At 45.5% G+C, this 12,440-nt stretch overlaps 1 protein-coding gene across 4 annotated transcripts in view; it reads left to right on the top strand.

Moving 5' to 3' along the window:
* The first annotated feature begins 583 nt into the window (after positions 1 to 583).
* LOC128643977 (gelsolin-related protein of 125 kDa-like) overlaps positions 584 to 12,440 on the top strand; it is a 117,490-nt gene continuing 105,633 nt past the window's right edge. For 2 of the 4 annotated variants that reach the window (XM_053696743.1, XM_053696746.1), the window contains exon 1: positions 584 to 1,227. In XM_053696743.1, the coding sequence (XP_053552718.1) occupies positions 688 to 1,227 (540 nt within the window). In that variant the 5' untranslated portion in view covers positions 584 to 687. The remainder of the gene's footprint in view (positions 1,228 to 12,440) is intronic. The other 2 variants (XM_053696744.1, XM_053696745.1) reach the window with 1 other exon arrangement.

The raw sequence follows: 12,440 nt of genomic DNA, 5'->3' as shown, positions 1-12,440 counted from the left end.
CTCAACATATATCTACATAATATCTTTAGGCTAATCTTTATTTTGTCTTACATTTATTTACAATGTAATGTTTGTTCAAAAGCATCAATCACTCTATAAAAACTCCTCATCAGACAGGAGGCGGTATAAGTACTATGTACATTTAATTCAAATGGACACTAAAGTCAAAATGAAACTTTCATGATTCAGACAAAGCATATCATATTAAGCAACTTTGCAGTTTACTTCTAGTATCTAATTTGCTTAGTTCTCTTGGAATTATTTGTTGAAAGGTATACCTGGGTATGCTCAGGAGGCGCAATGCACTACTGGGAGCTATCTGCTGATTGGAGGCTGCACATATATGTCCTTTTCATTGTATGCTGTATCATAAAACCAGGAAACAAAATACAATTGGATTTCATGTCCCTTTGTATGAACAAAACATAAATATCTCCAATGCTTCTTTATACTACAATTCTCCATCATTACAAGGCCTCAGTTTAGATGATTTCTTGGCCCAGTACCAGAAGGTGCTTCCAGAGGCTGCGTGCTCAGTGCAGGGAGGGGGCGGTGAGATCTGTTAGAAGAGGGAGGGCCCGGGGTATGACAGCTGTGCTGTAGAAGGTAACGGGAGGGGATCACTGCCTCATCATCATCTGCCAGACACAGAACAAAAGGCGTCTTAACCCACAGTCTGCAGCCAGCATGGAGCTGGAAGGGGACTACTCCATCACAGTACCGCTGATATTCACCGGACTAGCCGTCATCCTAACCACACTGCTTCTGCTCAAACTCCGCAAGGCACCGCGCGCCCAGGAGAGCGAGGAGCGGGAGAGAGAGGAGCGCTCCCTAGAGGAAGAGGAGGAAACAGAGCAAGTCGGGGAGAGTGAGGAGCAAGTGGCTGGGGTCTCGGTAGAGGAGGTTGGGACAGTGGAGGAATTACCCCAGGAGGAGGTAAAGGAAGTGCCCCAGAAGGAGGTAAAGGAAGTGCCCCAGAAGGAGGTAAAAGAAGTGCCCCAGAAGGAGGTAAAAGAAGTGCCCCAGAAGGAGGTAAAAGAAGTGCCCCAGAATGAGGTAAAAGAAGTGCCCCAGAATGAGGTAAAAGAAGTGCCCCAGAAGGAGGTAAAAGAAGTGCCCCAGAAGGAGGTAAAAGAAGTAAAGGAAGAGGCAGTTGCAGCAGCAGAGAGTTCTGCCAAGGAGAGGAGAGAATCCAATCACTCCAGCCAGGAAGAGGAGGATAACAAGGTAAGTTCCCCATTCAGGGTAATCAGTAACTGTGTAAGAACAGAAGTTTTGGGCTATGCAGCACTCTAGCATCTATATCTGCAAACAAAGGGATGAGTGCTCTTACTGTGTGGTACAACTTCCCATCTGCCTGTTGCATCCCCAACAAACTTTATTAAACTACTGGTCTAATCCATCTGTCTATCCAAAACAAAAGCACAATATTTTTTAATTGCTGTAAAAATGTACATTTCATAAGAAGGATTAGTGTTTCAGTCCCCACTTCTTGCAATGTAATCTGTGCCACCCCTGACACACCGCCTCTGACCCCTGACACATAGCCGCTGACCCCTGACACACCGCCGCTGACCCCTGACACACCGCCTCTGACCCCTGACACACCGCCTCTGACCCCTGACACACCGCCTCTGACCCCTGACACACCGCCTCTGACCCCTGACACACCGCCTCTGACCCCTGACACACCGCCGCTGACCCCTGACACACCGCCGCTGAGCTCCAGCAGAGCTGATAAATTTATGAAGTCCATGAATACCAGATATGTATATCCCAGGTAATAATTAAATCTGGTGTTCTTGGAGACAGTTATCAGCTGTCAAAATATATAATCCTCCAATACAATCCTTTTAGGGGCAATTAGGGCTTCAATACATTTTTACAAAGGCTGCCAATGGCTTGATGTGCTTGGCACTGATGACTTACACACTCATAACTTGGGCATCTATCTTTTATGTCTTATTTTCATTTAACCTGTTGCTTTCTAGAGGTTTTTGTAGTTTAGAGACAAACAGTATTCTGTGCTACATGGCTGAGTGCTTTCTGTGAGTTGTCAAAGGTAGAGTGGGGGCCAGTTAAAATGGCTGCAGGCAGGGGCCCTGTTGCCAACGTGTAACTGGCACGCAGCTTGTGTGCAGTCAGTTATACCCGCCCTGGCTGGATCTTTGTGCATTGTTGTTGCCAGGGAAAATCATGTCATCCAGGTCAGTTTGTGAATCTCTGAGGGATTCTGGGTGTCTGAGAGACGGGAACCTAGGGCAAAACAAGGGAGAGAAGTCTTAGCCAACTTTAGAGTTAACATTATAAATTAAAAACCTGTAGTGGGTACAAGGATTAGTCTCCTGGCAGAGGAATTGTTACCTAATATAACTGTGTTGCTCTTCCCAATGTCTGTAGAATTATTTGTATTTGCCCTGTTTTTTTTGTATATGTGTAGCTGCTCTATATAGGGGGGCCAGTTAAAATGGCTGCAGGCAGGGGCCCTGTTGCCAACGTGTAACTGGCACGCAGCTTGTGTGCAGTCAGTTATACCCGCCCTGGCTGGATCTTTGTGCATTGTTGTTGCCAGGGAAAATCATGTCATCCAGGTCAGTTTGTGAATCTCTGAGGGATTCTGGGTGTCTGAGAGACGGGAACCTAGGGCAAAACAAGGGAGAGTAGTCTTAGCCAACTTTAGAGTTAACATTATAAATTAAAAACCTGTAGTGGGTACAAGGATTAGTCTCCTGGCAGAGGAATTGTTACCTAATATAACTGTGTTGCTCTTCCCAATGTCTGTAGAATTATTTGTATTTGCCCTGTTTTTTTTGTATATGTGTAGCTGCTCTATATAGTTGTCTATGTGCCAGTGTGTCTATCTAATCTGCATGTCTGTTTTATTTATATATATATATATATATATATATATATATATATATATATATATATATATATATATATATATATATATTCTATTTATCTCATACACACACACACACACACACACCAGTGTTCAATGGTTTTATCTACAATATATATATATGTATATGTATATATGTGTGTGTGTTTAACCTTATGTACTGCAGTGTGACAGCATGTTTACAGTAGTTTACAGAAGTTAACGGTGTTGTTAGACGCTAGTCACCCATGGTTATTTGCTGAGGATCTTTCGTCACAGTCTCTTCTCTGCACTTCCCTCGACTCCAGCTGCAAGTAGTGGTGATGCTTGGTGTGTAATGACTGAGGACAAGGAAGGAAAGACACAGCAAGGATATTTTCTTTAAGAATGAGGATATTGTCTATAAAAATGAGAGATCTTATACTGTATTTGTGTTTTATATGTGCATTAAACTCTGTTTAGATGTCAGTTTGTCTGCTTTTGTCAGTACTTCTCTCTCTATGGTTGGCAGTCTGTCTCAGTTGGTCAGTCTTTCCTTTTATGGCTGTCAGCCTGTCTGTCTCAGTCAATATTTCTCTCTATGGTTGTTAGTCTGTCTATGACTCATAACTTCTCTCTATGGCTGTCAGCCTGTCTGCCTAAGTAAGCCAATATTCCTTTCTCTGGCTGACAGTCTGTTAGAAATAAATACTAACAGAGGTTGAGACTGTCAATCATATGGATAATATAGTTTGATGATAAAAAATGATCCTACATGAAGACAAATTGTAATGCAGATTTCACAGAGTCTGAGCTCACTGAATGCTCAAAGAAAAAGGGTTGAACTTTCCAGCACTGCAAGATCTGTCATTTCTGTATCTGAAGGAGAGACAAGCCCAGTACAATATAGCACACTGTGTGATATGAGTTTTGTTACATTTACACTTTGTGCTTTGTATTTTATATTACTTTACACTTCAGATTGGGTCCCTTTCAGTATTATTACATTTAAGCTTTGCACTTTCTATTTTATACTTTAATACATTTAGATTTAGACCCAGCAGTGATTTTTTTTTTTACACATTCTGATTGTTTTTATAGTTTCTGTGTTAATTTAACAAATTAGGATCATACTTGCATTGCACTTCATATTTTCTCTATTGTAAAATGAAAAATACAGCTTCAGAAAGTGGAAGGGGAGTTCCCTGGCCTTAACAGAGGAGTTCCCAGGGTATATCTGAAGCTCTCTCACAGGTCTTATGAAATGCTGTAAGCATTTTAAAAAAGCTTGTCTCTCATTTTTCTCGCCAGATGTATGCAGGTGAAGTTTGCACAAAATTTACAATTTCTTATTTAACTGACAGAAAAATAATATATGCTTAACCATAGGCAAAAGCAAGTTAGAATGTAGTAAAAAATTCAGTTTAATTTGTAATTAATGCAAACTGAGCCTTTATATCTGCCCCAGGTGTTCTCCAGTTACCTTCTTTCTCCGCTGTGAAATAATGTATCTCAGAGAGCTTTATTACTTTCTATGGAAGGGATCTCTCATCTTTCTGGGACTTACAGGTTCCAAACTTTTTTCTCAAAGAATTCAGTGAGTTCAGCCCCAATGAAGTCTGCAGTATAATTTCTCTCCAAACTAGAGAATCTTTGCTTATCGGGCCCATAGAAAGTAATGAAATACAAAGTGCAATGTAATATGCAAAAGATACACATAAATATACAAAGTATGATCCTACTTTGTTAAAGTTACATAGAAACTGTAAAGGCATAATCAAAATTTGTAAAATCACAATCCTAAATAAACTACAGTGTACAAAATAGTGCACAGTTTAAATGTAATAAAGCTTAATCTGAAGTGTAAAGTAATATAAAATACAAAGCATAAAGTGTAAATGCAACAGAACTGTCATGACATGCAGTGCTATATTGCAGTGGACTTATCTCTCCTTCACATACAGAAACGCAGGGAACTCCCATTGGAAAGGTAAAGCAAAATCTGCCTTTTAAGAATTTCTCTCACAGTGCTTGAGGATCATTTTAGATCATCTCACTTGAGGGGAGAGCTTTAGATCATCTCACCTGAGGGGAGAGCTTTAGATCATCTCACCTGAGGGGAGAGCTTTAGATCATCTCACCTGAGGGGAGAGCTTTAGATCAGCTCACTTGAGGGGAGAGCTTTAGATCAGCTCACTTGAGGGGAGAGCTTTAGATCAGCTCACTTGAGGGGAGAGCTTTAGATCAGCTCACTTGAGGGGAGAGCTTTAGATCAGCTCACTTGAGGGGAGAGCTTTAGATCAGCTCACTTGAGGGGGAGAGCTTTAGATCAGCTCACTTGAGGGGAGAGCTTTAGATCAGCTCACTTGAGGGGAGAGCTTTAGATCAGCTCACTTGAGGGGAGAGCTTTAGATCAGCTCACTTGAGGGGAGAGCTTTAGATCAGCTCACTTGAGGGGAGAGCTTTAGATCAGCTCACTTGAGGGGAGAGCTTTAGATCAGCTCACTTGAGGGGAGAGCTTTAGATCAGCTCACTTGAGGGGAGAGCTTTAGATCAGCTCACTTGAGGGGAGAGCTTTAGATCAGCTCACTTGAGGGGAGAGCTTTAGATCAGCTCACTTGAGGGGAGAGCTTTAGATCAGCTCACTTGAGGGGAGAGCTTTAGATCAGCTCACTTGAGGGGAGAGCTTTAGATCAGCTCACTTGAGGGGAGAGCTTTAGATCAGCTCACTTGAGGGGAGAGCTTTAGATCAGCTCACTTGAGGGGAGAGCTTTAGATCAGCTCACTTGAGGGGAGAGCTTTAGATCAGCTCACTTGAGGGGAGAGCTTTAGATCAGCTCACTTGAGGGGAGAGCTTTAGATCAGCTCACTTGAGGGGAGAGCTTTAGATCAGCTCACTTGAGGGGAGAGCTTTAGATCAGCTCACTTGAGGGGAGAGCTTTAGATCAGCTCACTTGAGGGGAGAGCTTTAGATCAGCTCACTTGAGGGGAGAGCTTCTAGATCAGCTCACTTGAGGGGAGAGCTTTAGATCAGCTCACTTGAGGGGAGAGCTTTAGATCAGCTCACTTGAGGGGAGAGCTTTAGATCAGCTCACTTGAGGGGAGAGCTTTAGATCAGCTCACTTGAGGGGAGAGCTTTAGATCAGCTCACTTGAGGGGAGAGCTTTAGATCAGCTCACTTGAGGGGAGAGCTTTAGATCAGCTCACTTGAGGGGAGAGCTTTAGATCAGCTCACTTGAGGGGAGAGCTTTAGATCAGCTCACTTGAGGGGAGAGCTTTAGATCAGCTCACTTGAGGGAGAGCTTTAGATCAGCTCACTTGAGGGGAGAGCTTTAGATCAGCTCACTTGAGGGGAGAGCTTTAGATCAGCTCACTTGAGGGGAGAGCTTTAGATCAGCTCACTTGAGGGGAGAGCTTTAGATCAGCTCACTTGAGGGGAGAGCTTTAGATCAGCTCACTTGAGGGGAGAGCTTTAGATCAGCTCACTTGAGGGGAGAGCTTTAGATCAGCTCACTTGAGGGGAGAGCTTTAGATCAGCTCACTTGAGGGGAGAGCTTTAGATCAGCTCACTTGAGGGGAGAGCTTTAGATCAGCTCACTTGAGGGGAGAGCTTTAGATCAGCTCACTTGAGGGGAGAGCTTTAGATCAGCTCACTTGAGGGGAGAGCTTTAGATCAGCTCACTTGAGGGGAGAGCTTTAGATCAGCTCACTTGAGGGGAGAGCTTTAGATCAGCTCACTTGAGGGGAGAGCTTTAGATCAGCTCACTTGAGGGGAGAGCTTTAGATCAGCTCACTTGAGGGGAGAGCTTTAGATCAGCTCACTTGAGGGGAGAGCTTTAGATCAGCTCACTTGAGGGGAGAGCTTTAGATCAGCTCACTTGAGGGGAGAGCTTTAGATCAGCCTCACTTGAGGGGAGAGCTTTAGATCAGCTCACTTGAGGGGAGAGCTTTAGATCAGCTCACTTGAGGGGAGAGCTTTAGATCAGCTCACTTGAGGGGAGAGCTTTAGATCAGCTCACTTGAGGGGAGAGCTTTAGATCAGCTCACTTGAGGGGAGAGCTTTAGATCAGCTCACTTGAGGGGAGAGCTTTAGATCAGCTCACTTGAGGGGAGAGCTTTAGATCAGCTCACTTGAGGGGAGAGCTTTAGATCAGCTCACTTGAGGGGAGAGCTTTAGATCAGCTCACTTGAGGGGAGAGCTTTAGATCAGCTCACTTGAGGGGAGAGCTTTAGATCAGCTCACTTGAGGGGAGAGCTTTAGATCAGCTCACTTGAGGGGAGAGCTTTAGATCAGCTCACTTGAGGGGAGAGCTTTAGATCAGCTCACTTGAGGGGAGAGCTTTAGATCAGCTCACTTGAGGGGAGAGCTTTAGATCAGCTCACTTGAGGGGAGAGCTTTAGATCAGCTCACTTGAGGGGAGAGCTTTAGATCAGCTCACTTGAGGGGAGAGCTTTAGATCAGCTCACTTGAGGGGAGAGCTTTAGATCAGCTCACTTGAGGGGAGAGCTTTAGATCAGCTCACTTGAGGGGAGAGCTTTAGATCAGCTCACTTGAGGGGAGAGCTTTAGATCAGCTCACTTGAGGGGAGAGCTTTAGATCAGCTCACTTGAGGGGAGAGCTTTAGATCAGCTCACTTGAGGGGAGAGCTTTAGATCAGCTCACTTGAGGGGAGAGCTTTAGATCAGCTCACTTGAGGGGAGAGCTTTAGATCAGCTCACTTGAGGGGAGAGCTTTAGATCAGCTCACTTGAGGGGAGAGCTTTAGATCAGCTCACTTGAGGGGAGAGCTTTAGATCAGCTCACTTGAGGGGAGAGCTTTAGATCAGCTCACTTGAGGGGAGAGCTTTAGATCAGCTCACTTGAGGGGAGAGCTTTAGATCAGCTCACTTGAGGGGAGAGCTTTAGATCAGCTCACTTGAGGGGAGAGCTTTAGATCAGCTCACTTGAGGGGAGAGCTTTAGATCAGCTCACTTGAGGGGAGAGCTTTAGATCAGCTCACTTGAGGGGAGAGCTTTAGATCAGCTCACTTGAGGGGAGAGCTTTAGATCAGCTCACTTGAGGGGAGAGCTTTAGATCAGCTCACTTGAGGGGAGAGCTTTAGATCAGCTCACTTGAGGGGAGAGCTTTAGATCAGCTCACTTGAGGGGAGAGCTTTAGATCAGCTCACTTGAGGGGAGAGCTTTAGATCAGCTCACCTGAGGGGAGAGCTTTAGATCAGCTCACCTGAGGGGAGAGCTTTAGATCAGCTCACCTGAGGGGAGAGCTTTAGATCAGCTCACCTGAGGGGAGAGCTTTAGATCAGCTCACCTGAGGGGAGAGCTTTAGATCAGCTCACCTGAGGGGAGAGCTTTAGATCAGCTCACCTGAGGGGAGAGCTTTAGATCAGCTCACCTGAGGGGAGAGCTTTAGATCAGCTCACCTGAGGGGAGAGCTTTAGATCAGCTCACCTGAGGGGAGAGCTTTAGATCAGCTCACCTGAGGGGAGAGCTTTAGATCAGCTCACCTGAGGGGAGAGCTTTAGATCAGCTCACCTGAGGGGAGAGCTTTAGATCAGCTCACCTGAGGGGAGAGCTTTAGATCAGCTCACCTGAGGGGAGAGCTTTAGATCAGCTCACCTGAGGGGAGAGCTTTAGATCAGCTCACCTGAGGGGAGAGCTTTAGATCAGCTCACCTGAGGGGAGAGCTTTAGATCAGCTCACCTGAGGGGAGAGCTTTAGATCAGCTCACCTGAGGGGAGAGCTTTAGATCAGCTCACCTGAGGGGAGAGCTTTAGATCAGCTCACCTGAGGGGAGAGCTTTAGATCAGCTCACCTGAGGGGAGAGCTTTAGATCAGCTCACCTGAGGGGAGAGCTTTAGATCAGCTCACCTGAGGGGAGAGCTTTAGATCAGCTCACCTGAGGGGAGAGCTTTAGATCAGCTCACCTGAGGGGAGAGCTTTAGATCAGCTCACCTGAGGGGAGAGCTTTAGATCAGCTCACCTGAGGGGAGAGCTTTAGATCAGCTCACCTGAGGGGAGAGCTTTAGATCAGCTCACCTGAGGGGAGAGCTTTAGATCAGCTCACCTGAGGGGAGAGCTTTAGATCAGCTCACCTGAGGGGAGAGCTTTAGATCAGCTCACCTGAGGGGAGAGCTTTAGATCAGCTCACCTGAGGGGAGAGCTTTAGATCAGCTCACCTGAGGGGAGAGCTTTAGATCAGCTCACCTGAGGGGAGAGCTTTAGATCAGCTCACCTGAGGGGAGAGCTTTAGATCAGCTCACCTGAGGGGAGAGCTTTAGATCAGCTCACCTGAGGGGAGAGCTTTAGATCAGCTCACCTGAGGGGAGAGCTTTAGATGAGCTCACCTGAGGGGAGAGCTTTAGATGAGCTCACCTGAGGGGAGAGCTTTAGATGAGCTCACCTGAGGGGAGAGCTTTAGATGAGCTCACCTGAGGGGAGAGCTTTAGATGAGCTCACCTGAGGGGAGAGCTTTAGATGAGCTCACCTGAGGGGAGAGCTTTAGATGAGCTCACCTGAGGGGAGAGCTTTAGATGAGCTCACCTGAGGGGAGAGCTTTAGATGAGCTCACCTGAGGGGAGAGCTTTAGATGAGCTCACCTGAGGGGAGAGCTTTAGATGAGCTCACCTGAGGGGAGAGCTTTAGATGAGCTCACCTGAGGGGAGAGCTTTAGATGAGCTCACCTGAGGGGAGAGCTTTAGATGAGCTCACCTGAGGGGAGAGCTTTAGATGAGCTCACCTGAGGGGAGAGCTTTAGATGAGCTCACCTGAGGGGAGAGCTTTAGATGAGCTCACCTGAGGGGAGAGCTTTAGATGAGCTCACCTGAGGGGAGAGCTTTAGATGAGCTCACCTGAGGGGAGAGCTTTAGATGAGCTCACCTGAGGGGAGAGCTTTAGATGAGCTCACCTGAGGGGAGAGCTTTAGATGAGCTCACCTGAGGGGAGAGCTTTAGATGAGCTCACCTGAGGGGAGAGCTTTAGATGAGCTCACCTGAGGGGAGAGCTTTAGATGAGCTCACCTGAGGGGAGAGCTTTAGATGAGCTCACCTGAGGGGAGAGCTTTAGATGAGCTCACCTGAGGGGAGAGCTTTAGATGAGCTCACCTGAGGGGAGAGCTTTAGATGAGCTCACCTGAGGGGAGAGCTTTAGATGAGCCCACCTGAGGGGAGAGCTTTAGATGAGCCCACCTGAGGGGAGAGCTTTAGATGAGCCCACCTGAGGGGAGAGCTTTAGATGAGCCCACCTGAGGGGAGAGCTTTAGATGAGCCCACCTGAGGGGAGAGCTTTAGATGAGCCCACCTGAGGGGAGAGCTTTAGATGAGCTCACCTGAGGGGAGAGCTTTAGATGAGCTCACCTGAGGGGAGAGCTTTAGATGAGCTCACCTGAGGGGAGAGCTTTAGATGAGCCCACCTGAGGGGAGAGCTTTAGATGAGCCCACCTGAGGGGAGAGCTTTAGATGAGCCCACCTGAGGGGAGAGCTTTAGATGAGCCCACCTGAGGGGAGAGCTTTAGATGAGCTCTAGGCTCTGTTCTAATCATTCTGACTATTGTGTCAGCCTTTAACTTTCTGTTCATCTTGAGTACTGCCCCCCATTTGCCTGTGTTTCCATTTCAGGCCCACATTTCTGAACATGCGAGCAGACAAAGCTTCCATATAGGAAACCTGTCTGCCTGTGTTTGTGTGCAGCAATGCAGCTTCTATTGCTAAAATTAAATATTTTGCAAGCAATCACTTGTGCAATCCCCACCCCTGCTCTTGCTCAACCAATTGCACGAGAGCAGGGCATATCAATCATCCTGGGCTAATTTTACAATCTCTCGGCTAGATTACGAGTTTTTGTCGGTAATGGTGTGCGGTGTTAACGAGCATTTTTTTTCTCACCGCTCACTTAAGACAACGCTGGTATTACAGGGTTTTTTTAAACCCGGCGTTAGCCGCAAAAAAGTGAGCGGAGAACAAAATTTAGCTCCACATCTCGCCTCAATACCAGCGTTGCTTATGGTAGCGGTGAGCTGGTAAAACGTGCTCATGCATGATTTCCCCATAGGAATCAATGGGGCTGATTCGGCTGAAAAAAAACCTAACACCTGCAAAAAAGCAGCGTTCAGCTTCTAACGCAGCCCCATTGATTCCTATGGGAAAATACTTTTTATGTCTACACCTAACACCCTAACATGAACCCCGAGTCTAAACACCCCTAATCTTACACTTATTAACCCCTAATCTGACACTCCGGACACCGCCGCCACTTACATTATAGTTATTAACCCCTAATCTGCCGCCCCCAACATCGCCGACACCTACTTTTTATTTATTAACCCCTACTCTGCCGCCGCCACCACCTAACTACACTTATTAACCCCTACTCTGCCGCCGCCACCTAACTACACTTATTAACCCCTACTCTGCCGCCGCCGCCAACGTTGCCGCCACTATAATAAAGTTATTAACCCCTAAATCTAAGCCTAACCCTAACACCCCCCTAACTTAAATATAATTTAAATACATCTAAATAAAATTACTATTATTAACTAAATTATTCCTATTTTAAAACTAAATACTTACCTATAAAATAAACCCTAAGCTAGCTACAATATAACTAATAGTTACATTGTAGCCATCTTAGGATTTATTTTTATTTTACAGGCAAGTTTGTATTTATTTTAACTAGGTAGAATAGTTATTAACTATTTAATAACTTCCTAGTTAAAATAAGTACAAATTTACCTGTAATATAAACCCTAACCAAAGTTACAATTACACCTAACACTACACTATAATTAAATAAATTATTTAAACTAACTACAATTAATTACAATTTAAATTAAATAAACTAAAGTACGAAAAAAAAACAACACTAAATTACAGAAAATAATAAAATAATTACAAGCATTTTAAACTAATTACACCTAATCTAACCCCCCTAATAAAATAAAAAAGCCCCCCAAAATAATAAAATTCCCTACCCTATACTAAATTACAACTAGCCCTTAAAAGGGCCTTTTGCGGGGCATTACCCCAAAGTAATCAGCTCTTTTACCTCTAAAAAACCTCCAGACGGGCAGAAGTCTTCATCCAGGCGGCATCTTCTATCTTCTTCCATGCGGAGCGGGTCCATCTTCAAGCCATCCGACGCGGAGCATCCTCTTTCATCCGACGACTAACACTAAATGACGGTACCTTTTAAGTGACGTCATCCACGATGGCGTTCCTTCAATTCCGATTGGCTAATAGAATTCTATCAGCCAATGGGAATTAAGGTAGAAAAAATCCTATTGGCTGTTCCAGTCAGCCAATAGAATGCAAGCTCAATCCTATTGGCTGATTGGATCAGCCAATAGGATTTTTTCTACCTTAATTCCGATTGGCTGATAGAATTCTATCAGCCAATCGGAATTGAAGGAACGCCATCTTGGATGACGTCACTTAAAGGTACAGTCATTTAGTGTTAGTCGTTGGATGGAAGAGGATGCTCCGTGTCAGATGGCTTGAAGATGGACCCGCTCCGGATGGATGAAGATAGAAGATGCCGCCTGGATGAAGACTTCTGCTCATCTGGAGGTCCTCTTCTGCCCGGATCGG

This window comes from Bombina bombina, unplaced genomic scaffold (genome assembly GCF_027579735.1).
Source record: "Bombina bombina isolate aBomBom1 unplaced genomic scaffold, aBomBom1.pri scaffold_469, whole genome shotgun sequence".
NCBI lineage: Eukaryota > Metazoa > Chordata > Amphibia > Anura > Bombinatoridae > Bombina > Bombina bombina.
The sequence above is the reverse complement of the archived record's forward strand: the minus strand, read 5'-3'. Positions and strand labels throughout refer to the sequence as shown.